General features: G+C 35.7%; 5 protein-coding genes across 8 annotated transcripts; 2 read left to right on the forward strand and 3 right to left on the reverse strand.

The window, feature by feature from the left end:
* Positions 1-82: 82 nt before the first annotated feature.
* Positions 83-7,701, forward strand: LOC107023830 (putative S-adenosyl-L-methionine-dependent methyltransferase MSMEG_1480/MSMEI_1444). Of its 3 annotated transcripts, none has more exons than XM_015224642.2 (7): positions 83-324; positions 441-592; positions 657-777; positions 5,903-6,027; positions 6,870-7,010; positions 7,092-7,265; positions 7,357-7,701. In XM_015224642.2, the coding sequence occupies exons 1-7, from the start codon at positions 159-161 to the stop codon at positions 7,426-7,428; spliced, it is 951 nt and encodes a 316-aa protein (XP_015080128.1). In that variant the 5' UTR covers positions 83-158; the 3' UTR covers positions 7,429-7,701. The 3 variants fall into 3 exon arrangements, with proteins under 3 accessions (XP_015080128.1, XP_015080129.1, XP_027773632.1); XM_015224643.2 differs by having other exon boundaries at positions 6,870-6,998; XM_027917831.1 differs by lacking the exon at positions 6,870-7,010.
* Positions 7,673-10,621, reverse strand: LOC107023829 (pentatricopeptide repeat-containing protein At4g20770). The gene is made up of 2 exons (XM_015224641.2): positions 8,191-10,621; positions 7,673-7,795 (listed from the first exon to the last, which is right to left on the reverse strand). Exons 1-2 carry the CDS (start codon positions 10,453-10,455, stop codon positions 7,742-7,744), a joined length of 2,319 nt encoding a protein of 772 aa, XP_015080127.1. The 5' UTR covers positions 10,456-10,621; the 3' UTR covers positions 7,673-7,741.
* A 2,176-nt stretch (positions 10,622-12,797) lies between these two features.
* LOC107023675 (heparan-alpha-glucosaminide N-acetyltransferase-like) lies at positions 12,798-21,779 on the forward strand. 2 transcript variants are annotated; one of them, XM_015224441.2, is made up of 13 exons: positions 12,798-13,202; positions 13,827-13,964; positions 14,046-14,127; positions 16,754-16,830; positions 16,991-17,097; positions 18,010-18,148; positions 18,402-18,518; positions 18,622-18,713; positions 19,087-19,153; positions 19,254-19,332; positions 19,427-19,518; positions 20,391-20,534; positions 20,650-21,139. In XM_015224441.2, exons 1-13 carry the CDS (start codon positions 12,999-13,001, stop codon positions 20,752-20,754), a joined length of 1,443 nt encoding a protein of 480 aa, XP_015079927.1. In that variant the 5' UTR covers positions 12,798-12,998; the 3' UTR covers positions 20,755-21,139. The 2 variants fall into 2 exon arrangements, with proteins under 2 accessions (XP_015079927.1, XP_015079926.1); XM_015224440.2 differs by lacking the exon at positions 20,650-21,139 and adding an exon at positions 21,253-21,779 and having other exon boundaries at positions 12,803-13,202.
* A 290-nt stretch (positions 21,780-22,069) lies between these two features.
* LOC107023693 lies at positions 22,070-23,122 on the reverse strand. Its single transcript, XM_015224468.2, has one exon. The coding sequence runs from the start codon at positions 23,023-23,025 to the stop codon at positions 22,435-22,437; it is 591 nt and encodes a 196-aa protein (XP_015079954.2). The 5' UTR covers positions 23,026-23,122; the 3' UTR covers positions 22,070-22,434.
* Positions 23,123-23,483: 361 nt separating this feature from the next.
* On the reverse strand, positions 23,484-26,420 carry LOC107023692 (beta-carotene isomerase D27, chloroplastic). The gene is made up of 8 exons (XM_015224466.2): positions 26,220-26,420; positions 26,069-26,137; positions 25,894-25,995; positions 25,705-25,804; positions 25,535-25,626; positions 25,342-25,422; positions 24,212-24,280; positions 23,484-23,900 (listed from the first exon to the last, which is right to left on the reverse strand). Exons 1-8 carry the CDS (start codon positions 26,322-26,324, stop codon positions 23,763-23,765), a joined length of 756 nt encoding a protein of 251 aa, XP_015079952.1. The 5' UTR covers positions 26,325-26,420; the 3' UTR covers positions 23,484-23,762.
* Between the last annotated feature and the right edge of the window lie 210 nt (positions 26,421-26,630).

Consider the following 26,630-nt stretch of genomic DNA (forward strand, 5'->3'; position numbering starts at 1 on the left):
AATATTACTTTAAATTAATACAATATCTATAAAATGTTATTTATAGAGTTATTGTTGATCTCTATTTCATTTAAACTTTATAACTTTTTGGGAATGGCTTTATAATTGGTTCAATTGAAAAACCAAAAGAAAAAAAAAAACTTCGGATTCATTGTAGAATGGAAGTGTTTCGAGGCACAGTTCATTTTTTCCCCTTTTCAACACAGAGCACATATTTCAGCATTAGAGCTCGAGCAAGCTTCAAGGTTCAACAAGAAAATGACCCTTTCTTCCACGCCGCCATTGAACGAGCTTCACTTCGTTTCCGGGAGTCTCAATCTCCAGGCAAATCCATTCTTCAATTTTCTTAGCTTTGATGGCGGGTTGTTGAAATTGAAAAAAATCACTGCAGCAAATTCGATTGAGTTGTTAGGTTCAAGACTTAATTTTTGCTTTTGCAGATCCTCTCTTTATTGACCCTTATGTCGGCTGCCTTCTTCCTTGTAATAGTCTCGAAGACATGGATCAACAGCTGCATCCATACTGTCTTGCAACTAAGTTTATTGATGACAAGTTGCTTGAAACAATGCAATCTACTGATGGACTGAAACAGGTATGAGACCAATATTAACAAGGATCTAATTAATTGGTTTTGACCACACACACACATGCTGCAGGTTGTTTTGTTAACAGATGGACTGGATACGCGACCTTACAGGCTCAATTGGCCAAAATCAACTTTAGTATTTGACATATGCCCCGACAAAGTATTTAGAGGAGCACTTCAGAAGCTTCAAGGTTTTTTTTAACATCCTTCTCACAAAAACTTTTTGTGTGTGTTATTTCACCATGCTCCTTCTGATTTTTCTCTATTTATGAGATATGATTTTACTGTTTTATATTAACTATATATGTTCATATTCGTTGAAATTGCTGATCATGCGATTATTCCAGCTACAGAATTTATTCTTCACTCTTTCTTATTGGGGCGGGGGTTGTTGTTTAGGTAGAATCTGGGAAACAATAGCTTTTAGTCAAATCAAACAGACAATGGTTTCCTCCATTTTCCATTCAAAGCAACCATCTTTTGGTGGCCTAAGGATGTTTTCAAAGTCTTAAAATTGTGTCTGCAGTTGCAAATAAATGAAATTTTTATCATGAAGCTCTAATTTATTCTGTTCTTTCCTCCAGCTGAATGCATTAAGAGATCCTTTTTTAAAAAAAAAAATGGTAATGTTATATTCCTCAATGCTGGAGACCTCCAAAAAAGAGACACAAAGGAGCAAAAGTAATTAAAAAGAGCTAAAACATCAATTATCTGGTCTACTTCTTCTATATATTCCTCTTTACACAAAAAATATGAGGATAGAATACAGTTACCATTAACTTTTCATATGAAATTAAATCTATCCTCAAAACATCTCCTATTTCTTTCTTTCCAAAATGTCCACCATATGCATGCTGGATGACTCTGCACCAATTCTTTTGGTTCTTGTTTCCCCCTCTTCTGATCCAGCAACTAAGTAAATCAGCAGATCCCTTTCTTTTTTCCCATTTTTGTAGAAACTATGTCCTTATGTTGGATGTGTGCTTCCATCTTTGTCCCATTCTTTCAAGCTCTTGTATCTGAACTAAACGGTTCTTTCCTGTCACTTAAACCTAATACCTTCTGTATAGGAAATAAAAGGTACCTTAAAGGAGCTTTTGTATATCTGTTACAAGGGAGAAGACTCAGGAGTTACTTTACCTTGCAAATTCAACAGTCTTGGCACTAGTCAAACCATAACACCCTGTAGTAACTTCCTTGGTTTCTCCTAAAAAGTCTAAACCTAGTCTTGTAAAAATGAAATTTCAGATCTTGTAAAAGAATTTCTTTCTTTTTGATGAAAAGACTCATATATGCCATCGAACTTTCAAAGTTTTAGCTAATACATGCTGCTATAGGTGTTAAAGAAAAGGTTCATTCATGCCTTTTTTTTCAACTTAGCTTTTGCAAAACCATTGTTTACATCCCAAACAACTTTTAACACTTACCAATTTGAGTTTTTGCATCAAATGAACACCTTTTGCTTCTTCTTCCTTAAGAACACCAAGAACACATAAAGAATATGAACAATTCTTAAATTTCAAACTTCTTTGATTCTTCACGAAATCACCTCCAATTTCAAGAGTAGTTTTCCACCGAGGTAGATACCAAAACTCGATATTTTTTGAGCGCGAATTCAATAACTCAGCATGATTGAGACCTGATGAAAATTAAGTGAATAGTCCTTCAATATTAGAAGAAGAAAGATCACAACTACATGCCAAATTTGAGGTGCATGAAGTTTATAAATGCTTGAAGTTATGTGCCACTGGTAAAGCCCCTGGACATGATGGTTACACTATGGGGTTTTTCATCAAATGTTGGGAAATTCTTAAACAGGACATCACGGAGGCCTTCCATAATTTCTATGAGTAGGAAATATTTGAGAAGTGTTTCAATGCCACATATATTGCCTTGATCCCAAAGAAGAAAGGAGCAAAGGAACTTAAAGACTTAGACCAATATGCTTGATAGGCAGTTTCTCTAAGTTGTTGTCTAAAGTCTTAACAGAATGAATCAAAAGCGTGATGTACAAGCTGGTAGACTCCCAACAGATGAATTTCATCAAAGGAGGACAAATAATAGATGCAATGTTAATAGAAAATGAAGCAATAGACTCTAGAGTGGATCAAAAGAAACCAGGCATATGCAAATTGGACAATGAGAAAGCTTATGATCATGTACTGGGGTTCCTTCTCAATATACTCAGGAAAATGGGATTTGGAGAAAAGTGGATTGGATATATTTTGGGATTTTTGCATTTGAGTAGTAAAGTTTTTTATCCTCATTAATGGTGTTCTTGAAGGTTTTTTTGTAGCTAAAGTGAACTCAGACAAGGGGATCCCCATCATTTTTATTTTTTGCCATGGAGGGACTTAATAACATGATCAAGACAGCTAAAACAAATAGGTGGATGACATGATTTTAAGTGTCTACAAACAATGAGAGGAGTTTGGAGGGAATCTCCAATATGCAGATGACACTTTGATTTTTTGTGCTGCAGATGAGGAACAACTAAGGTACCTCAGGGTCATTCGGGTGCTTTTTGAAGGTATGTCAGGTCTTCACATCAACTAGGAAGAACCATTTATATCCTATAAACTTGGTCTCTAATATGGAGCTTTTGGGCGCTAGAAGGCGAGGTGGGAGCACTACCTGCTATCTATCTGGGGATGATGCCATTGGGAGCAAAATCACAGTCCAAGGAAATTTGGTTGGTCAGAGGGAGAGCAAGGCTCACTTTGATAAATGCATTCTTAGATGGCTTTTCCTACGTACATGGTAAATTTGTTCCCCATGCCTGTAGGATTAGCACAAAGATTGGATAAACTAAGAAGGAATTTTTTCGGGCAAAGAAACAAGAAAAGAAAGGGATACCATCTGATAAAATGGAAAGTTCTGATCAGGGAAAAAAACAAGGATGATTAGGCATCAACAATTTGAAGAACCAAATTAAGGCTCTAAAGTTGAAAAGGTTGTGGAGATATGCTCATGAACCACACTCATTGTGGAGCAAGGTGATTAAACTGAAGTATGGAGAGATGGATTCGTGGGTCACCAAGGAAGCAACCAATCCCTATGGTGTTACTGTTTGGAGATTAATTAGGAACTGGTGGCCTTTCTTAAGGAATCATAGTACTATAACCTAAGTTGCTCGGACTCGGGTGTGGGTATCCTAGAGGGCTGTGGATCTGAGAGTCGGATTCGGCAAAATCCAAATTTTAAGATTCGGGGGTGCAAATCCGAGTATAGATTTGAGTGCGGGGATACGGCTAAAATTTTTCAATATTGTAAAAATATAGTTATAAAGATATTATAAATTTGAGAGATATGTTGTGATAAACTTATTATTTTTAGCGTACCTCTAAAAATAATTATATCAATAACAATATATCTAGTTTAATAAAATAAGTGGGATATATATATATAAGTGAATTATACCATACATACCAAGTACTAAACAACTGCATAAAGTACCGCTAAAAATATTTGTTAGAGAAGAGAGAAAATATAATAAATATAAAAAATATAATTTATTTTATCAAAAGTGACACTTATTTCGAGAAACCCTTCATCTTCGAGAGTTCTTTTTCAAGAAAAATTGAAAACACTCTGTATTTTCTTCAAGAAAGATAAAAAAGACTCTGTATTTCCTTGGTACTTTTTCAAGAAAACTTCCTTTTTTCTCTACATTTTTATAATGAAGCTTGAGAAAGTAAAGACTCTGTATTTTGAGAAACCCTTCATCTCTGGGAGTTCTTTTTTGAGAAAAATTGTACAACTCTGTAATTCTTCAAGAATGAAAAAGACTTTGTATTTTCTCAAGCTTCATCATAAAAATCACTCCGTCTACTCTCTAAAGACGTCGCCGGAAACTGATCTTTTTTTCCAAATATTTTCTCGGCTTTGGTCAAAGTGTCCAGATCGAATTGACCGAATCCGACACGCACCCCGCACCAGTGTCGCGTCGAGACGAGACGGGTTCGCCTGCAAATATGAAGAGTCCACGCAACATAGACTATAAAAATAGTACACAATGGTATCAAGACACGATTATGGAAAGATAGATGGCTTGGTAATTAAAATTTGTCAGAGATCTCCCCAGACATCTTCAACTTAGCACTACATAAAGATAGAATAGTGGCTGAAATGTGGTCTCCCCAAGGTTGGGATCTATCTCGCAGAAGGAATTTAAATGTCTGGGAAGTTTGTAGATTATTGAGTTATTTAAAAGGTTGGAATCATTTCAATGTTCGAAGGAAGGAGAGGAATGTGTACGGTGGACAGAGCACAACAAAGGAAGATACAAAGTGAGCTCAGGTTACAAGGTCATAAACATGGCTCCTCTAACCCTCAATTGGCCTTGGAGACTGTTAAGATATGACACATCGGCTTCACCCAACCCCAAAAGCTAACTCATGAGGGGAGGATTGCCAATTACATATAAGGAGACCACCAGTCCATTTCCCAATCAATGTGGGACTTTTACCCACTTTAACACCCCCCCCCCTTCACGCCCAAGCTCGACTGGAACATAGATTGAGAGCCCAAACGGGAATGGACCTGGCTCTGATACCATGTTAAGATATGGCACCTGGGACTAACTCACCCCCAAAAGTTAGCTCATGAGGGGAGGATTGCCCAAGTCCATATAAGGAGACCATTGGGCCATTTCCCAACCAATGTGAGACCTTTACCCACTCTAACAGGGACAAATCTGGAAAACCAAACCTCCTCTTAAGGTCACATGTTTTACTTGGCTACTAGCAAAATAGGTAGTACTAACACATGAGAATCTAAGGAAAAGAAACAACATCCTGGTGACATGTTGTTGTTATGTGGGGAAGCAACTGAGATAGTTAGGCATTTGTTCTTACATTGCAAAATCACTGATCAACTAACATTTGATGTTCGTTTTTTGGAATATTTTTTTAATACAGGTGAATTTTTTATATCTATAGATGATTTTAAAATTTTGTTTTTTTAAAAAAAAAGAAATTAATGATGTAGCTGAAATTTGAGATGATTGCGTGAAGAATTGAAGATGTTGAAAATTTGAGAGTTATTTATGTTCTTCACGTGTTCTTGGATTTCTTAGGGAAGAAGAAACAAAAAGAGAGTACATTTGATCCAAAAACTTCAATTGAAAAGTGTTAAACGTTATTTGGGGTGTAAAAAGTGGTTTTGCAAATCCAAAGTTAAAAAATTGATCTTTTGAAAGTTCGGTGACATATTTTTCTTCCTAGATTTTCCTTCTACCATTTTGTCTTTATTCCTATGTGTTGGTTTGATGAGCACATGAAGCATATCCTTATGGTACCACTGTTGATGACATAGATGCTGGGGCTAAGATTCCAAGAGGATGCATGTCTTTTCATGTCCCATCAGAGTCTTTTGACGTAGAAAATACACTGTGCAGCAAAGGATTCAGCGGTACAAGACCAAGTATTTGGGCTTTTCAGGTGAATATATGGTTACTGCATATTTCTTTTGACCTTCTATGAAGTAAGAATTCATTTATGGCACTTACAGTGTTAGAGTTTTTATCCCTGCTGGCTCTTCATCCATACAAGCTCAAACAAAAGAGAGGATTTTTACTCACCTTTCATCCACCAGAAAAGACAATAACTAGAAAAGAAAACACAGAGCTTGGGCTGCATGTCACAGAGACTAAATTTTTGGCATGTCAGTGAGCATCTTTCTTGAGTACGGCTGTTTATGCTTCCATCTTTGTGCTCCAGATTGTAGCAAATTTCTCGTTAGTTGTGAAACTTGTGTCCGTCTTTGGATTCATTTGTCTTGGCTACTGGCTTCACTGACATACAATCACAATATGTATATTTCCCACTCATCAGCGTGGTAGTTCACATTCCTAAATTGTCGCTGCTATTGGCAGCATCATGACTGATCATCTTGCACTTCTAGAAGGTCACCTTGTGTTCGAAGTACCACTTTTATTCTCATTTTGGTTTGAACTTGCTACTCCCCATTCCCAATTTATATGACTCGGTTCGTTTTTATTCAGTCCCAAAAAGAATTATAATTTTATATTGAGTAACAATTTACTTTAAAATGTTCATTTTACCCTTAATGAAATGATTTTTTAGCCATGCAAACATCTATTACTTATTTTAGGCCACAAGTTTCAAAAGTTTGTCTTTCTTTCTTAAAACTCTGTGCCAAGTCAAACCACACCATATAAAATGGGACGGAGGAAGTATGTGTATTATGGTCAATAGCGTACAATTGATGTGGAATTCATGTGTATAGAGTATCTTATCAGTAAATAGGACCTCATTTGTAGGGATTGCCTGTCGTGAACTTGGAAAGTTTTAAAGATATCTTGTCCACTGTCAGTAATTTAGCCATGAAGGGATGTCTTTTTTTGGGAGAACTTCCTGTCTGTCTGGCTGAAATGGATGTTGGAGACCAGGTTGGTGATCTTGTAAGTTGAGCAGACAGTTTCTTTGTTCAATTAAAGCATTAGAGAATCGTCACGACAATCTAATTCTTGGTTTGTGTTCAGTCTGCCATAAAGAAGTGGCTTGACGATCTCTTTATGAGCTATGGTTTTTGGGTTAAGATGATTGAATATGATGAAGTTGCACGAAACCTCAGGCAAGATTCTGCAAAAAGAGTGTCAGAAGTCAGCACAAGCATACTTTTTGTTGCAGAGCATCTACGTTTCTCTGATGATCAGGTAGATATACTATACCTGTATAGGTTTGTGCTAATGTATACTCATTCTCTTGAGATCCCTAGTATCTAAACATATTGGTATATCCCAACAGATGGAAACCTGGAGGACAGAATTTCAGAGAATAGAGGAAGAAGGGGATGAAGAAGGCTTTGAGGAGCTTTAAGGAAGTTATAAAAGTATATGTTTCCTTCTACTAGAACTGGCTGTATTTTGAATTAACCCGGCAAACTGCAAGCAGTATATTACGTGTAGAGATTCAACTTGCTATGCCTACATAGGACTTTGGCGCATAAGATATGCAAGAGTGAGGCGCAATCTGCATAAAGGAAGTTATATATACATGCTTCATACCTTCCATGTACACCTTAGACCATTTTTGGAAATTGGTGTATGAACTATTAGCATTTGTGGCAATGTAACAGCAAATTTCTTTGTGCATTCTCCGTGTGACAACCATCGGATATGGAAGCTACATATTAGTTGACAATGACTTGGAGCCTCTTAGTTCCAGTAAGCCATAGTTTTGTATCCTGCTAGCCCAGAAAAATGACACAAACACACAAGTAAAGAGTATCAGTAGCCAGTAGAAGAAAGAAGAATATCCAGAATTTTTATCCCTCGATTGGGAAAATGAGAAGCTACTACACACGAGAAATCTATGACCCGCCTATGACATTGGCCATTTCTGGAGACTAAACAGTACATTGAAATAATATCTAAAAATTGGAGGGTCCTTTTGAGAAATCCGAGCTTGATCAGCTAACACAGAGCATATAAACTACCTACAAGAAGTTGAGACAGATGCAAAAGTTTCCTGCCATTAACAAACGGGGGCATCTTTCACTTTAGCTGTCTGTCAAAATTTAAAGCAGCCTGTTACTTATTCAAAACTTCACCCCCAGCTAAAGCCAGGATCCTTAGTTACCTGCCTTTCCAACATAGCAGCTCTAATTTCCTCTGTATCATCCCATCTCCCTAACGATGTATACATATTTGCTAGAAGTACATAAGGGGCGGAATTCTGAGGATTAAGACGGATTAGCTCCTCTGCTGCCCGCCTTGCTAAAGTTACATTTCCGTGGAGCCTACAAGAACTAAGCAAAACCTCCCAGACAACAGAGTCATCTTTGCATGACATCTTATCAATGAGTTCTTCTATTTCACTAAACCGGGCAGCGCGACCCAAACAATCAATCATGCAAGTGTAATGATCAGCAAGTGGCATCAACCCATATTGTTGCTGCATTGAATTGAATATCTTAAGCCCCAGGTTGACAAGCCCAGAGTGACTACAAGCAGTTAGAGCGGCAATAAAAGTTATAACATCAGGTTTTCCTCCTGAACAAATCATGTCTTCATACAAGAAAATAGCTTCATCTCCACAACCATTTTGTGCATAGCCATGTATCATTTCGTTCCATGTAATTGTATTCTTATAGGGCATCATGTCAAAATGTACCCTGGCCTCATCTACATCGCCACATTTGGAATACATGTCAATCAGAGTACTTCCAACTACAACATCATTACCATACCCATCTTTAATTATCAGCCCATGAAGTTGTCTCCCTTGCGATAATGAGGATAGCTTTGTACAACAACTCAGTGTAGTAGCAAATGAGAACTCATTAGGTAACATCCCCATCTGTAGCATTCGCTTAAAGAAAGTAAAAGCTTCTTTATCCAATGAATTATAGGATAAACCAGTAATAAGAGAATTCCAACACACTATATCTGCTTGAGTGAGCCCATCAAAAATACGTACAGCCGCTTCTACTCTACCACATTTTAGGTACATACCAATAAGACCACTAGCTATATATATGTCTCCAGGAAACACACACTTTAATGAAGTAGCATGGACCTGCACCCCATTTTCTAGAAACCCTATCTCAGAACATGAACTAAGTATGATAGCCAAAGTGGTCCGATCAGGTCGCAGATTTTGAAATTGCATTTCTCTGAAAAGCTCTAGTGCCTTGAGATGCTCCTCATTCTGTGAATAGCCTGAAAGAATAGCATTCCATGAAATCAAGCTAGGGCAAGCCATGCTCTCAAATATCAAGCGGCCATTTTCAACATCCCCTGATTTAACATAAGCCGCGAGCATATTTATGTAAGTAACGTCATCTGGTTCAACACCCATACCCCGCATCCTTTCCATGTACTCCATCGCTCTTTCTTTATCATGATTCTGTCCAAACCCACTTATCATAACATTCCAAGAAACAGTACTAGTTTCAGAAAGGTTTCCAAACAATACTACAGCACTTTCCATGTCACCATTTTTTGCATACATGTCAAGCAAGGAGTTACACACGTGAAGGTCTCCTTGAAATCCAAGTTTAATGGTGAAACAATGGACTTGCTTCCCATGTGTATTAGGTAGATCACAATCAGTCTCACCGTTCCAACCAAAATTCAAACCCCTGCGTTTAGCACAACCTCTCAGTACACTAGACAATGAAACAGAGTCAATCCTAATTCCACTCCTCTGGATTAACCTAAACATTTCAAATGCCTCTTCCACTTGGTGATTATCTACCAATCCACACATCATTGCCGTGAAGGAAACCTCATTAGGCTCATCCAACTCCCTAAAGGCTATCAATGCATCCCTAGGGCAGCTACATTTTACATACAAGCTCAACAAAGCATTCCCAACATACACATTCTTGTGAAGCCCATACTTGACAGCAGAAGCATGAGACACCCTGCCGTACTCCAATTCAGCTAACCCGCCACAGGCGCTTAAAACGCTGGCGAATGTGATATGGGTCGGCGAGAAACCATGTGCGTTCATTTGAGAATAAACCTTCAAGGCCTTTGTTTCATGATGGTTTCGAGCAAATGCACTGATGAGAGTGTTCCATGATACAGTGTTTCTTTCAGGCATATTCGAAAATAGCTCATGGGCATTGTCAAGCTGACCTTGCTTACAATAAGCAGTCAAGAGGGAGTGCCAAGAATATATATTTGGTTCAAGCATTTGATCGAACAGGTGTCGTGCGGTGTGAATATGGCCAGATTTGGAATACAATTCTATGAGACGGTTTAGGAGGAATGTATCAGCAGAAAGGCCAATTCGTAGTATATGGGCATGAAGAAGTTTGCCTGCACTGTAAGCTTTGGTGTCAATGGAGGTTTGTAAGAGATTCACCAAGTAGGCAGTGTTGATCCTGGCATGCATTTTTTTTTTGGGGGTAATAAAACTAAGTAGATGAGCAGAACTTTTTTTCCTTTTCTTCTTTTCTACTACTACTTCAGAAATGACTCGTCAAATATATATATGGGTGAACAGAACCATATACTCACTCTATTCCCTTTTACTTGTGAATTATTTTGAAAATGAATTTTTATTTTTTGAATTTTGAGTATCAAGAAAATATAATTATTTTTTGAAAAAATAACAGAAATTTCACCTTTTAAGTTCTCTTATAATAATTATTTCTTATTAATTTTATAAATTTCCAAATCTTTTATTTTTGTGCATTAAATTAATGTATCAATGCATCAGATTAATGTATCTCGCGCATCAAATTAGTGTATCATGTATAAAATATAATCTATCTCACTCAACTATTAATGTATCTTGCGCATTAGGCGAATTGAGTGTTTTTCAAAAAATATGTTTAATTGAGATCAATACACATATTCTCTCCTTTGAAAAGAGATATTCTAATAACATTATATGAAGAAAATGTCTTATGTGCTCAACTAAGAGGAGGATACATTAAAGAAGACTGAGCAAGATATATTTCATTAAAGTTTTTCTTCTTATTCATGATATTCAAAATAAGAATGTAACGATGTTTAATACTTCGTATTCACCAAGGCATTATGAACTTCAACCTTTGAGAAGTTGAAATATATGATTGCAATGCATTATCATCGAGTTGTTATGTAATTTTTTAATTATAGGGATATAATGCACGCTGCACTAGTTGAGATTTTGTTCTACTGGATTTTCCTGGTAAGGTTTTTAATAAGGTAGTAACCAATGCGTATTACAACTTACAAAATATGTAAACTCTTTTTCCTTTCACTAAAATTTTTCTCATTATATTTTTCGTAATAAAATTTTAACGAGGCAAATTATCTATTTAGACATGGACATCCAAGGATTTAGTGTCGTAAACTATGTGAATGACGGATGACCATGAACCATAATTTATACGCAACTATTATATGCAACTAATGAGGCCAACACACTATATTATATTTGTATGACCAAGTAACTTGATTTTATGACGAGGCTTATAAATAGCCTATTATTTACTCATCTTAATTATGAGAAAAACATCAAATGTAAAAGACAAAGTTACTCGTACTATTTGGTGTTTCTCTCTTTTTCTCCTTCTCTTTTTGGCATTTTACGGCATCATCAATTCAAACACTAAATTTTATGTCAAATTTGGTGTTTTACATCAAAAGAAAATCTTTCTCTCTTTCTTTATTATTGTATTATTATTTCTTTTTTCATTTATATTTTCTTAATTCATAAAACAAATTCTTATCTAAAACATTTACTATATATGATTCATATTATTTCCTTTAATAATCATTTTATATAAAATTATTTTGTACCATAATTTTTAAATAATATAAATTGCTAGCAAATATTATTCATTATACATAATAATTGATAATACAAATAAAAGTAAAATTATTAATGAAATACAATTAAATAAACATTACATAATAATTGATAATACAAATAAAAGTGAAATTATTAATGAAATACAATTAAATAAAAATTATGAAAAAATTATTTTAAATTATACATAAATATTCAATTTTGTACATAAATATTCATTGTGGTGCTTCCGTAGATGCTCTATTAATGCATTACGTAATTCAAAATGAGCATTTTAGGTCCTTTTCCGTATAATTTGTAGTAAAATTAATATAAATTTGATTTTCTTGAAAGTCATATATAAAAAAATTAATTTATAAAAAAATTAAATTTTATATCTAAAAGTAATATTATAAAAGTATCACATTAAAAGTTTATGTAATGAAACTATATCATAATATTTAAAAGATTATTTGGTGTGATGAATAATGTGACCCTATTCACACATCAAATTTAATGTTAAAATTGATATGGGTTGGAGAGTCAAAACACCAAATATAGAATCTGATGTAAAATTTAATGTTGGATTGGAGATAATCTTATATTAGTACGCATACTTTATTTATAACACCGTTCAAATAAAACTTCGCTTTAATTTCAATCAAAACTCTTTATGCTAAGATCGCTAAGAGAATGTCACTTGAAAAGTTTGGAAGAAAACTTTTATATTACTTGAAAAGCTTGCTTACAATTTTCTTTGATGATTTACAAATAAATAACACCTCTATTTATATTAATACCTAAAAACTAACGTGTAATTTATAATTACTTTACAAGTCCTTAAAATATTTAAACTTTGATTCGTTTCTAGATTGTTATACTTTCTAATTTTTAAATTTTTTTAGAAAATATCTAGTCTAAAACTTTCCAAAGCCTTATAGAAAAATCTAGAGATTTCGAGAGTTTGTTTACAAACTTGTCCAAATTCTAGACTTTATGCAAAATCTTGTGTCACTTTACTATGCTACGTGAACATTGTTAACCACACTCTATTGATTTTGAAAGAAAAAAATAAGTAACACGTCGGAAGTTGCACTTGCACGAAAATCAGTCGACGGTGGAATAGTCAACTAACTTTAGCCGAGACAGCGTGAGGGATGTCGTCGCTTACGGTGGTCACAGATTCCGGCGAACGAGCTCCGCTTCTTTGTATTTCTTCGCCAGAATTGTCGCACTCGCACCCTAGGGATGGAGAAATAGTCTCTTCGTCCTCGGACGAGATTGCCGTATCAAAACCTACGCTCAGTGATCCCAAACAACGTTTAGTCTCTCTCGATGTCTTTAGAGGCCTTACCATCGCTGTATGCTTCCTCTGAATTTTCTCTTTCCGATGGCGATGGACTGAGCCTGCCATTTCTAAAGTTTTATTTTATTTTTCGCAGTTTAACCCTCTATGATGATTGATGAATCCCCTTATCACAGCTTTTCCTGCAAAGCACTATGTCAAAATTATTGGAAGAGAAGAAAACACACCCTTGTACTTTTTTGTGATTTTGCCTGAATTGTGCTTATTTGCACAAACACCACCTAATCAACCTAATCGAATGTTAGAAATTCAATTCTGCAATTTCAATCTTTTCTTTGTAGCTGAAAATATTATACTCTTATCTCTTCACCTTTCTCTTCACTAGTGCCTTTTATTTCAAAGTCGAAGTAATACGGATGAAAGGTGCAATGCTAATGGAAAATGCATTTTTTTGTGGTTATCTTGCAGGAGGGTAGTGTATAAGAAAGACGGGAATTGAAAATTTCTAACGTTTCTGTTTCTGATTCTAGCATCTATTATAGACTTGTCCTTTCTTTTAATCCTCTTTGTTAAATGATGTGTCTTGAGCGATTTCATGTGCTTTTTTCTCTTTGTTGTTTTACTTACTTTAATATCCTTCCTTCTCACCTTAGTTTTCTTTATGTGGTTTGTTTGACAGTTAATGATTTTGGTTGATGATGCTGGAAAGGCTTTCCCGTCCATAAACCACTCTCCATGGTTCGGAGTGACCCTTGCTGACTTTGTGATGCCATTTTTCCTATTTATCGTTGGTGTTTCTGCAAGTTTAGTATTCAAGGTGCCAATTCATGATGCTCTTTGTTAGGTAATCCATTTTTTTCAATTTCAACAGTGATGAGACAATCTATTGTTGATGCAGAAAGTTTCCTGCAAGCCACAAGCTACAAAAAAAGTCTTACTGAGGACAGTTAAGCTCTTTATTTTGGGAGTAGTCCTTCAAGGTATGCCATTTTCTAAGCGACTCACATCCCAAGAGAGACTATAAGAGGAAAAGAATAAGAAGATCTTAGCCCTCAATTATTATTTGCCAAAATGTGTTGTGTACATAGAAGAGAAATGACTATGTTCTACTTATGCTCTGCGTTCATTTTCTACTTATCAACAACAACATACCCAGTATAATCTCTCAAGCGAGGTCAAGGGAGAGTAGCCCTACCTAGAGAGTAGAGAGGTGGTTTCCACCCTCGGCTCCAGGAAAGGCAGATCAAAAAAGAAATAACAGAAGTGAAGAATTCATTGAAAATACTATAGGAAGTATGACAATGCATTCTTGAAAAAATAGCAGCTACAATAAAATAGTGTGACAATCGATGTACAAGAGATAGTAGATAGTAACAAAATTGAAGGACAAGAAACTATAAGAGAAATACTACGACCTCTAGTATGGAAGGATAAGCAAGACAACACTCTATTATTTACTAAATTTCTTCCCTAATCTGTGTCTTCTACAACCTCTTATCTAAGGTCATGTCATCGATATGCTGCAACTGCTTCATGTCCTGTCTAACTACCTCTCTTCAATACATTTTTGGCCTATCGCCTACCTCTAGCTCTCCTGAAGCTATCCATAACCAACCTCACACCTCCGCTCTGAGGCATTCATGCATATGCTCTTTTACATGCCCTGACCATCTCAGTTAAACTTCTTTGTGTGATGAAATGCCAGATCCGATGGAATCAATATGCAAGTCAACATGTAGAGCAAATCATGGACTGCTGGTATTGAAGAAGTAAAGATTAATTATGCAAGGATAAGAAAATATCTATCTATCTATCTATATATATAACTGACTTAAGTGAGATCTAACTGAGTTAATGACCTAACTGACTAATATCCTCATAGTTCACTGTATTTACAAGTATGCCATTGTCTTCATATATATATATATAAAAACTGACTTAAGTGATATCTAACTGACTTAATGACCTAACTGACTAATATCCTCATAGTTCACTGTATTTACAAGTATGCCATTGTCTTCCACATTATCATTTCAGCATCTCTTCAAGCTAGTTGGTGGGAAAACATTCAAAACACCTAGCTTGGATAATTGATGATAATGTTGAACTCCTCCAAGTCCATTTGTCAAGAAATCTCTTCTTGCTCAGTTGTTGGAACATACTATGGATGAAATAGACCCTGCGGCACTTCTCCCTTATCAAATGACAATCTTTATGTGTTTTGTTCTTTCATGAAACACAAGATTCTTTGCTATCTGCATTGCTGCCTTACTGTCTGTGAGCAACTGAATTGGCGTAGAACGCTAACTCCGGATACTTGAATAATACCAATAGCCAGATAAATTCTGATACTATTAATACCTTGCTTCTATAGTCGGATTCTACTGAGCTTTTTGCCACTGTGTTATGCTTCTTTGACTTCCATTATATTAAAGATCCAGCTGCCTCCAAATATGACTTCGTTGGAGTCTGCATGGACTAACTCAAGGTCTGAACACTATAGGCTATATCCAGCCTAGAACTGTACGATAACCTGTCTGCCTTGTCTTCTCAATGTGAATAAAGAATATCATATTGACTTAGAAAAAGACCAACTAATAAGGGCATTAGTGGAATTCAGATTCCATAGCCTTGATGCTTGCTTAAGACCATAACGAGATTTGAGGAGCCTACAACCCTTATTCCCCCCTTGGCTGTCAAGTCCAGGTGGAAACAATATGTAAACCTCCTCCTCTCCTCTTGCAAAGAGAGCACTGTAAACATCCCTTTGATATAGACTCCAGATAGGCATAGTAGTGAAGGCAATGACAGCCGTAGCTGTCACCATCTTAACAAAAAGAGGAAAAGTCTCCAAATAGTCCAACCCCTTTTGTTGGCTATACCCTTTTACCACAAGCCTTGCGTTGAATCTTTCCACCTCATCAATAGACTTTTATTTGATCTAATATACCCATTTACAATCAATGGAAATCTTTCCTCTGGACACATCAACCACCTCCCAAGTCTTATTCTAAACCAAAGCATCTATCTTAGACTGCATGGCAACTGGGAGAAATAAATGAGAAAAAATATTAGGATTGAAAATAATCATACGAGTTTTGAGATTTGAGATTGAAGTCATTGTTGTGAAAGACTGAAACCAAGCTTATGTTGTGGTATTGCTTGGGCAAAAGCATTGATGAGTATGATGATGTGGATGGAAAATTGTGCAAAAACTATTAAGTATAATGAACTTAACCATGAAAGAGGGTGGTGGTGGGTGCACAGTGTACACCAATCAACCATGGTGGACTTATTCGAACTAGGGTCCTCTTTTTGGATGGCATTGAGAATCCATATATTATTGACTATCAAGGCCATATATTATTGATTGTCGAAGATTTATTAGTAAATGGAACCTTTTGCTGACTTCGTCAAAATTAAGATTATGATTTAATATTTACTGCTTTGACAAAACATAAGGATGAAATTTGCTGAGAGGTAACATTATTAGCTTATTAGATATTCTGGCAAAGTAAAAAGCCTCCCTTATGTAGACTGTTCCATCAACTGCATGTAAACTCACATATTTTTACAGTTACAAGTCATTGAATCACTCATTCTTAGGTGGGTATTTCCACGGCCGCAACAACCTGAGTTATGGAGTTGATATTGCTAAAATTAGATGGATGGGAGTGTTACAGGTACTTTGTGTGACAATGGCTTGTGTTCCTTAATTGATTATTCCTGAAGTTGTATTCCCTGGCCGTTTTCTATACTCTTAGATAGATCAAAACCTTTAATGTTAGTTGTATTTAAGTTTCTATACATCCTACCGTTACTCTATTTGCTTTTCTGTTGTAGAGGATTTCCATCGGTTATTTATTTGCTTCAATCCTGGAAATTTGGTTTGCCAATGATTATCATGTTGATTCATCAAAGGCATTTATCAGGAGATACTTCTTCCAAGCGTAAGTATACCTTTTGAGATTCTGGATCATCTGGTGTTAGGTTCATTCATGGTTTATTTTAATCTTTCTGTTGGTGATTCACATGGTTGAAGTGTTCATTCATGGTTTATTTTAATCTTTTGTTGGCGATTCACATAGTTGAAGTGTTTGTTTTTCTTAATTTTGTCTTCCTATGTCAAGAATTTCACACGTATCCGTTCAAGATTTTTGTAGTGCTTGAAATTTTGTGGTAGCAGCAGAATATTTATCCTTAAGCATGTGTATGAACTATGAACTAGTACCCTTGAGAATCTGTGAATGATATTACTACTACTTGTCCTGCAAAAAGAGATCTATGATACTCCAAGGAGTTCATGAAGTGCAACATTACCAGTTTTTTCTAAAAAAAAGTTCATGAAGTGCATAACAATATTCTAGTGATTCAAATGGCTATCCATATGTTACTGCGAATACAGCTGGTTGACATTTGTTCTCTTTCTATGCTATTTCTACTTCTTATATAGCAGTCCTTTGACCTGATCAATCAAATGAAATTTTCGTCCCTTAGCATTTTGCTTGTTGGAATTAAATGCAGCTTAAGCAAAACCTATTTAACTTTTCAGTGGATATGTTCTCCTATTGCACATTTTCCTGAGACATGGTCCAATACATGATGACCCTTTCAGCTTTTTGCTTGTCCAGAATATGGGTCTGTGCAATTGTATGATGTTCGTAATTGTTATGAGGAATGATGAGATCCCAATTATTTTTATCTGATCAGTCATTTTAACCTCAATTCTGTTACAAAACGAATGATGAGATCCCAGATCTGATCAATTATGCCTTTATGCCAATTTGAAAATTGCAAAGTAATGCTATTTGAGAAGCTTTTTTTTTTAAAAAAAAAATGCTAATATGCTTCTCAATATGCAGGCTGGCTGGAATGTTAATTGGTTTGTCGTACCTGATTTTGGTATATGGCCTCTATGTTCCAGATTGGTTCTTTGAAATATCTAGTCTTAACATGGAACCACGATCACCAGTTTCAGGATATCGATTGAGTACTCAAACTGTAAGAATCTTTTTGAAGAGCTTCAAGATTTTAGTGTTCTCTGATTTACTCTATCTGATGGCTGTTAAACTCTTTCCTTTTCAGCACTATACATCTGCTAAATTGTCACTCTACATGCCTTACTTTAAGTTCCCTAGAAGTCTGACACTTAAGTAAATCAATGTGGTTTAAGAGAGAAAGTGAAGCCACATTTCAGGGTGACAGATTGAGCCACTCTTCATCTTACTTTAGGTCATGAATCTATTTTTAACAGGTTAACTGTGGAGTGAGGGGCAGTCTCGAACCTCCTTGCAATGTTGTTGGTCTGATTGATAGGCTTCTTCTTGGTGAAAAACACCTTTATCAACGTCCTGTCTACAGAAGAACCAAGGTTCTTTATGAACTTAATTGTCATGTTCAAAATCTGATTTTGTGGATTTGAACTGTCCATCTCTATTCTCTTTGTTTTTTCTCTTATAATTTTCTGTGGATAGGAATGCAGTGTCAACTCTCCTGATTATGGACCTCCACCATCAAATGCACCTGGATGGTGCCTTGCTCCATTTGACCCTGAAGGAATCTTAAGGTAGATATCCTCCTTGCCCCATATACACTTTCTCAGCAGATTGCATCTGGTTTAGTTATTAGCTAAAGCCCAGTTACACACAATTGGAAACAACTTTCCTTTGTGAGTTGATTTGAATTTCTGGAGGTACTAATTCATCAAGGCTGATTATTCTATCTCTCACTTCATTATACAATGTATAAAGTAACATATCATTTGCTGTACCATATGTTTTACATAGGATTAGTGCTTAAATCAACCAAAGACTACACAATGGATTAAGAATGATTGGAAATTCCTGTTTCTTTTTTATGTTAAATCAAATTATGTTCCTTTGTTTTACTTTAATTGCTTCCACCTCATATTTTTCTATTTCTTCATTGAAACTATTCAGTTCTTTGATGGCAACCGTTACGTGTCTTGTGGGCTTGCATTTTGGCCACATTCTTGTGCATGTTAAAGTAAGGAAGACATGATACCATTTTGAAATATTTACTTACTATAGAATTGCTTCTTGTTTTTGCGTGTTCTCTTTCTCATATTTATACATCTTTGCTATAGGATCACCGGCAGAGGGTAATCTTTTGGTCTGTATTTTCTGTATTTCTAACAGTTGCAGGATATGTATTGGAGCTTGCAGGTATGCTGTTTTATTGATGACAGTGGATTGAATTTTGTTTTTAAAATATGTTTGCTTTATAGCTGACATTCGCAGCACATTTTTGATGTTCCAGGTGTTCCTCTTTCTAAACCGCTTTACACATTGAGCTATATGTTCATCACGGCTGGAGTATCCGGTTTGCTCTTAGTAGTTCTTTATTACATTGTGAGCCTGACTGGATTTTTTGGTTATCTTCTCTTTTAATGAGATAATCCTTTTTTGATAATAATTCTACGAAAAATGATATGTACCGAAACAGAGGAATTTTCTTTCATTGATATTTGACAGAATTAATAATAAGCAAGATGCCCAAGAGAAGCCAGCAGAAATGAGCGTTGATGATATTAACATACTATATCTGATACTCTGCTTAATGAAAAAGTGACTGCTAGGTTAATAAATGGAATCAAACTGAAGTTCACAACATGAGAGTACTTTTAATTTCCTTTAGTGTTACAGAGTTCATAAAAGATCTGTACGTGCAAATACCAGGATTGTCAATATTATTTTCATTGTCGACTATTTTGTTGGTAATAATTGATAAAAATATGGTAGACACAAAATGTGCAATGATTATTTAGGGAAATGTATATTTGGTCATGAGCATTATGGTCTAGTGTCTAACTGAAAGTAGATACATTTATATATTTGCTAAGCAATGTATGATCTGCAGTCTGCACTTCCAAATTTTATTAGATGGCTGTCTGGAAGATTGCAAGATATGGGACCAGATAATGAAATGCAGATTGTGCACATGACTGTTTTCCTGATACTTCTATGTATCCGTCAAGTCTAGTAATTGCTTTCCTGACACTGACTTGTGGCTTTTGAAGAAAAACATCTTTAATTTTGAAGTAGAAATTTATACTTCTCATACAGTATCTGTATTGTGATTTTCTTGATTCTGTTACAACACGTAATTATAAACTATAAATTAAGAAAGGTATTCTCTTAATTTTTACATCATTAGAGGAAAAGGATGATATTACTGATCTACGGCATGGAATTGATTTGCGTTCTCTATCTGGCCGATGCAGGTTGATGTCAAATGTTTTCAGAAGCCAATGATATTATTTCAGTGGATGGGAATGAATGCTCTCATCCTCTATGCTATGGCTGCTTGTGACCTCTTTTCTGGGGCAGTGCAAGGTTTCTATTGGTATTCACCTGATAACAACTTGGTAATCATCTTCTTTCCATTAAATGTTAGTTCCTCTAGTAAACTTACTCAACTCCTGAGGAGCTATTTCTGATAATTGCAATGCTCTGCTCCACGAACCTGCTTTTGGCAAACAGTGTTTGTGGAAGATCATTTGTGACAGGTGTGACAGAGAGAACCACATTAAAAGAGAGAGAGAGAGAGAGATGGACAATATCCCTGGAAATGAGATTGGGATTTAGAATTTAGCCTTCTATGAAGGTTTAGTTTGACCTACTATTCTACATATGACAGGCATCAGAAAACAGTGAGCAGAGCACATCAAAGATATTTCTGCTTTTGTATCCTAATGGATAAATTAGTAGTATGAATTTGGAGGATTCTTGGTAAAATTGAGTACTCTGGTGGAAGGAGGGGGGAGGAGTTGTCATTTGAAACTGGGACTTCTTTACCAGTTGAACTAGTTCTGATTACCCTTCAAGTACTCTGCACCTCTCCCCTCTCCCCATTTGTTGTGGTTTTCTTCAGCCCTCAAGTAGTGCAGTGTTATTTATGGTGTTCGCTTAACAACTTTCATACTTGTATATTCTCCTCAAGTCGCTTCATATTCAATTTTTTTCTTGTTAACAATAGTCTCTCCATGTTTTGTGCTTTTAGAGATATAGGTGGTTTTAGAGATTTACAAATAGTAACTATATGCTTCTCGTTAGATCTGAAGTTACAAATAAAATGGAATGTAGGTTGATATTACAGAAAGGTTCATTCAAGCAGCATTTAATTCAAAGAAGTGGGGTACCTTGGTATTTGTGATGCTTGAGATATTGTTTTGGGGTTTGGTTGCTGGATTTCTTCATGCAAAAAAGGTTTATATAAAGCTATGAAGTTGCTGATGTGAATGCATTTGCGTTGTCTGGTGCCACTCTCTTGATCATGCCCAGTATTTTAAAAGAATGCATTCAGCGAGTCCTTCCAGCAGCAAATCCAGAAGATTTGAGATTCCCAAGTCATAGCATTGAAATTTACCGTCCTTACGTCATGTATATATCTGCGGATAATATTATGTAGTAGATCATGAACAGTTTCCAGCTTTCTCCTTGGGTAGTTGTGGTATTAAAATTTGCTTCAAGGATATCTACATAGTCCAGTCACAAATGACAGCACGTTGTAAACTTGTAATTTAATTCTCTTTGTTGATCTTCCTTTCTATTACGGTATTACCCAGTTCCTAGCTGGTCTTGACATAGAATGAAGTTAATCGTGGACACCACATTACATGTGTGTATATATACATATATATATATATATATTCTCCTTTTCTGTTCTTTTTGCGGGTGGAGTGAGATAGACCCTGTTCTTGAACTTTGCAAATTCATTTACCATGAAGAATCAAAGATTATAACTTGGACCCGTCAATAAATTCATAATCCTATAATTAGCGAGTCTGATATAGGGCATAATCACAAGTTATAATGTGAGACAATTAAACATGGGAATTTTATCAAGGCTGTCTGGATAGCTTCTGTTTCTGCTACTTTGCAATAAGTGAACTAGATTGAGTAGACATCGAGCATCTTTTTACTTGTGTATTTTTTTTACAAGTCTGAAGACCCAATTTAATTAATTTACAAATTGTGACAGAATTGAGAGAGTCAAGTTCTCAAACGGTCACTGATCTACTATATAGTAAAGTGAAACTAGTACTATGTTTTAGGAATAAAAAAAGAAATTGAAGCAGAAGGCTGGCCAGAATATTATATATATTCATGATTGTTACGTTCCCCTTGTCTTGTTACAAATGATACAATATATAGGTTGGCTTCATCATCAATGTACTTCTCATCCATCATATACTATATAATTAGCTAGACAATAAGGGGCTATCTAGCCTTAGCCTTATTTATTACGTAATGTTGACCTTGCAATTAATGGAATTGGCCACTGATTGAATCAACGTTTTGACGCCTCATTTGTTGGTAAAACTGAAGGATGAAGAGCTCGGCCTTGGCATCGATCATGTCATCAGCGCCAATAGCATCGAAGACTTTGTCAGGATCATCTTCATCTTCCTCCTGTTCGTCGAGGTCTTGGAGATTGTTTGCGGAAGCGTACTGGCTCATGGTCCCCGATGAGGCTGAGGCTGAGGCCGAGGCCTGGTCATCTAGTGATTTCAGATCGTTTGCTGAAGCGTATTGGCTCATGGTATCCAACTGATCTAGTGATTTGAGATCGTCAGCAGAAGCGTACTGGCTCACTGCAGAGGGTGACGTGGCACAATATAATGTATTATTATTATTATTATTGTCCTGCAGATGCAAAGGGCGCATAGAACCCACCAGCTTCTTCCAATCTCCCTGTTGGGTTATTACCTGAGCAGCTTTCTGCTTTCCTTTTGTACGATGGCGCAATACGAACATTGCAGCTTTGAAGAAGCCGAAAACGCCTGGTGGCTTCGCCTTCTTCTTATTCTGATCGTCATTTCTGTTGTCCTTGATGGCGACCACGCCTTCCGTCATTCTTTGATATTTATTAATTAATTTGCCTTGGCCCTCCCTGCAAAATGCAGGGTGAGTTATAGGAAAAAGATTTTGGGTATAACTAACGCACTTCTTATGCTCTATATAGGAGGAACATTTCTGTTTTCTTGGCAACATTTGTCACCACAATAAATCTTTCATTTATTCAAATTAACACATTATTAGGACAACCAAAGGCTTCTATTTTCTACTTTACCTGAGTTTTCTCCTCATCAACCAAATGCATAATTGATTAAAAAAAAAAAGAAGAAGATATACACGGGAAAGAAATAAGTTTATATTTTGTAGAAAAAAATTTGAACACTTAAAATTTTGCAAAAGAAATAAAGCATTTATGCTCGACATGAAGTAATTATTCGTACCATGTAAAATGACTGATAAAAAATAACAAAAACTATGTGTATTTAAATCTTAAATTAATAAAAAGAATACAAAGATATACAATTTATCAGTATCTTATTTATGATACTCATTTGGCAAAATTGTACAAGAAACCAAACAAAGTCCATAATTTTCACAACTGCTGAGGTTTTCATGTTCATGAAAAGAATAATCTTAAGAAATACAAATTGCATGTCCAAACAAAAATTCAACTTCATAACAATGCAATCATATCACAAGTCTTAATGGGCCCTCACGTGTGGAAGACAAACTACGGACCCCAAGATAGTATTATAATGGCAGGATCATTAAGATATTAACAGAATGAGCAGATTTCATGCTTTTGGACACTTGTGTGCATCCATGTTGTGGTTCATTTCATTTCGACGGACAGAACTGGGGCATATCTCTAAGCATGGCTCTTTAAGAGCATCGTCAACTTCTTGCTGAGGAGGAAGAATCCCAAATTTAAACTGCATTAGATTGGGACAGCGTTATGTATGTTTCCATGGTGTTTCTTGTAGGCACAAAATCAAATCAGAAGAATCACATGCGTGTGTTGCAAAAACGTCAACTTTTATGATTATGTCAACAAGAAGTGTATTATATCAGCATGACTTATTCTCCCAGGGCTTTTCAAGGGGCATTACTAAGCATTTTAATTTTAGCCACAATTCCATTAAACCTCCAAATGGTGTGGGTGTGTTACCAATTATATGTTTAAGATGCATGAACGAATATACTTTTGCAACCGCACCATCACCTGGCCAATGAAAACAGTTACCTGACAACTATAATCAGTGAAGTTTGGCTCCATCAGCAACGGAACTCCCATGTGATCCTTGAAGAAAGTCTAAAAGAAAGGCAGAAATGTGATGGCCAGCTCACATAAGAAGCTCAGATAGGGCAAACCTTTTAACATAGTTTATGCATTTTTAGTAGTCATTAGTTAAGTTCAAGAAGCTAATAACTCAGATGGAAACATCCTAGTTCACACAATTTAGATAATCTGCCTCTAAATTTTATAGAACTCGAGTTAAGATTTGAGTGCTCTCTAAAAAGCCCACAAGTTAACATATAAACGTACTATTAACATCTTTTGAAAAAGAATGTATGAGGAAAAACACCATTATGATAAATAGCATGAGATCTCATTCCAGTAACTTTGAACTGAAGTAGTGGATGTAAATTTGACAACTCATGGAAGCTACTGTATAACTCAATCAGCAGCTCCATTACACTAATACATACTCCCTCTATTCCCGGTTTGACTTGGCACAGAATCTAAGTAAAGAATACTTAGGAATTTTGTGGTCTTAAATTTCTATCTACCAAAATACCCTTAAATCTTATGGTCTTAAACATGCTTTGTGGAAAATTGAAATTAAAGTGTTCCCAAAAAATTAAAGGAAAGAGTTGTTCTTTTTGAAACGTACTAAAAAGGGAAGCAAGACAAACAAGAGTAAGTAAAAAAGGAGTTTGAAGTGAAAGATTTTAGCCCATCAGCTTATTAGAAAGTGTTAACAAAATTATTGCTAAGCTGCTAGCTGGCAGAAAGGCTCAAGCTGGTAAAATTGATAAGTTAGTTTCGGAGTGTTGGATGATCTTATAAAGGGTAGGCAGATATAGATGCAACTATGGTGGTTAATGGAAGTTTTGAACACTCGATGACGTTGACAAAAAGATAAGGCATACACATGCTCCGTATAATCCAGACAGATAAAAGGAAAAAAAGAAAATAAGGGGAAACATGAATGAAGTAAATACAGTCTACAAGATATAGATTTTTCCCAAGAAATGGTTTTTTTAATAAACAATATCAAAGCAGCAATCAAAATACTTTACCAGATAAAGAATGACAAAGGTTCAGCAAAGACCCATTAGGAACTATAGTTCTCAATCTAGAAAACTGACCTGTGTAGGGAGTTTACATGTATTAATACATACACCCACACATTTGCTCTCTTCCAAATACTTGCATTTCTCCACAAAAACCTATTGAAATAATTATTTGCAAGAAATCAAAATAAGAGTGAACACATTTTAGGAATCTCTGATGAAAAATATATATATACAGAGAGTAAGGGAAGGGAATAGAAATACTAACCCCACTCATCAATGAGGAACCATTTGGAAGATGTACGGAATTAACAGTACATGGACCCATAAGCCATTGGCAAGATAATGCAGTCACCCTTGCTTTCAGAAGTAATAACAATCAAATGTTCAGATGAGAAGTAGCTATTAAAGGGAAGAAAACAGAAGAATATCACTCACCGACCATCAAGGCTGCAAATTTACCACTATGTATAGGTGCAATAAGCATCCGGTAGAGCTCCAACAACAAAGGAGGAAATAACGATTTCAATATACGAACCTGTCTGTCACATTATCAAAAATATGATCCCGATATGAAAAGCTACTAGCTCGACAGGCTATGAATGAAAAAGAAGAGTAAGTTGTTACCGATGCGTCTCTAGTTTTGGAATTGTCTTGAGTAACCGTCAGACGATGCGCCACTTCAATTAGACCCTGGTACCCCGGCTTTTCGGAGTCCCATCCTGTCTCCTACAAAAGGCACCCTATTTGAGGTGAGGAAACGAAGTGGAGTTGAGCTGGAGGGTGAAAGGGGTTTATTTACCTGGACCATTTTGTTCCGGAATAAACTAAGGAACAGATTATCAAACACCTTGGGCTTTCTTGCTTCAATCTGGGGGAATGAGCAGAAATAACTTGTAAGAAGAAATCAAATAGTAAGACAGAAAAGGGGGGAAGAGCGTTTCGTTTCACACAGGTTCTGATGTACTGTTTGAGAAACACGAAACCCGAATACCGCTTTTTCCATGGTAAACTTTGGGCCAAGCGAAGAGGGGCGAGGATAGAGGAACCATAGCCATCACCGGACTTCCAATCCCTTCTATCTTCCTTCCTTTCGCGGTTGTCCAATCATTATAATGATAATTTTTATTTTTTTTCCTCACTCCATTAATTATACATTAACATTAGAATTAAAAGATATGTATTTATATCATAGCGATTTTAAGTAGCAGTACTTATTTAGTATGATTTTTTTTAAAAAATATGCATAATTAATATAGGTATAAATTATTTTTAAAAATTATATATTATTTTATGTATAATATAGATTATATAATTAAAACATAGTGTGCATTATCAAGGGTCTTGAAAATTTTAACGTGATT

This window comes from Solanum pennellii, chromosome 6 (genome assembly GCF_001406875.1).
Source record: "Solanum pennellii chromosome 6, SPENNV200".
In the NCBI taxonomy this organism is placed as follows: domain Eukaryota; kingdom Viridiplantae; phylum Streptophyta; class Magnoliopsida; order Solanales; family Solanaceae; genus Solanum; species Solanum pennellii.

Coding starts and splice junctions, on each gene's coding strand:
- LOC107023830 (XM_015224642.2), top strand. CDS start 159: ATGGAAGTGTTTCGAGGCACAGTTCATTTTTTCCCCTTTTCAACACAG. Junction 778..5,902: donor AGCACTTCAGAAGCTTCAAG/GTTTTTTTTAAC, acceptor TTGATGACATAG/ATGCTGGGGCTAAGATTCCA. Junction 7,011..7,091: donor GAGACCAGGTTGGTGATCTT/GTAAGTTGAGCA, acceptor GTTTGTGTTCAG/TCTGCCATAAAGAAGTGGCT.
- LOC107023829 (XM_015224641.2), bottom strand. CDS start 10,455: ATGCATGCCAGGATCAACACTGCCTACTTGGTGAATCTCTTACAAACC. Junction 7,796..8,190: donor CTGCTATGTTGGAAAGGCAG/GTAACTAAGGAT, acceptor CTGGGCTAGCAG/GATACAAAACTATGGCTTAC.
- LOC107023675 (XM_015224440.2), top strand. CDS start 12,999: ATGTCGTCGCTTACGGTGGTCACAGATTCCGGCGAACGAGCTCCGCTT. Junction 19,154..19,253: donor ACATTCTTGTGCATGTTAAA/GTAAGGAAGACA, acceptor TCTTTGCTATAG/GATCACCGGCAGAGGGTAAT. Junction 19,333..19,426: donor ATATGTATTGGAGCTTGCAG/GTATGCTGTTTT, acceptor TTGATGTTCCAG/GTGTTCCTCTTTCTAAACCG.
- LOC107023693 (XM_015224468.2), bottom strand. CDS start 23,025: ATGACGGAAGGCGTGGTCGCCATCAAGGACAACAGAAATGACGATCAG.
- LOC107023692 (XM_015224466.2), bottom strand. CDS start 26,324: ATGGCTATGGTTCCTCTATCCTCGCCCCTCTTCGCTTGGCCCAAAGTT. Junction 26,138..26,219: donor CAAACAGTACATCAGAACCT/GTGTGAAACGAA, acceptor TCATTCCCCCAG/ATTGAAGCAAGAAAGCCCAA. Junction 25,805..25,893: donor CCAAAACTAGAGACGCATCG/GTAACAACTTAC, acceptor TGTGACAGACAG/GTTCGTATATTGAAATCGTT.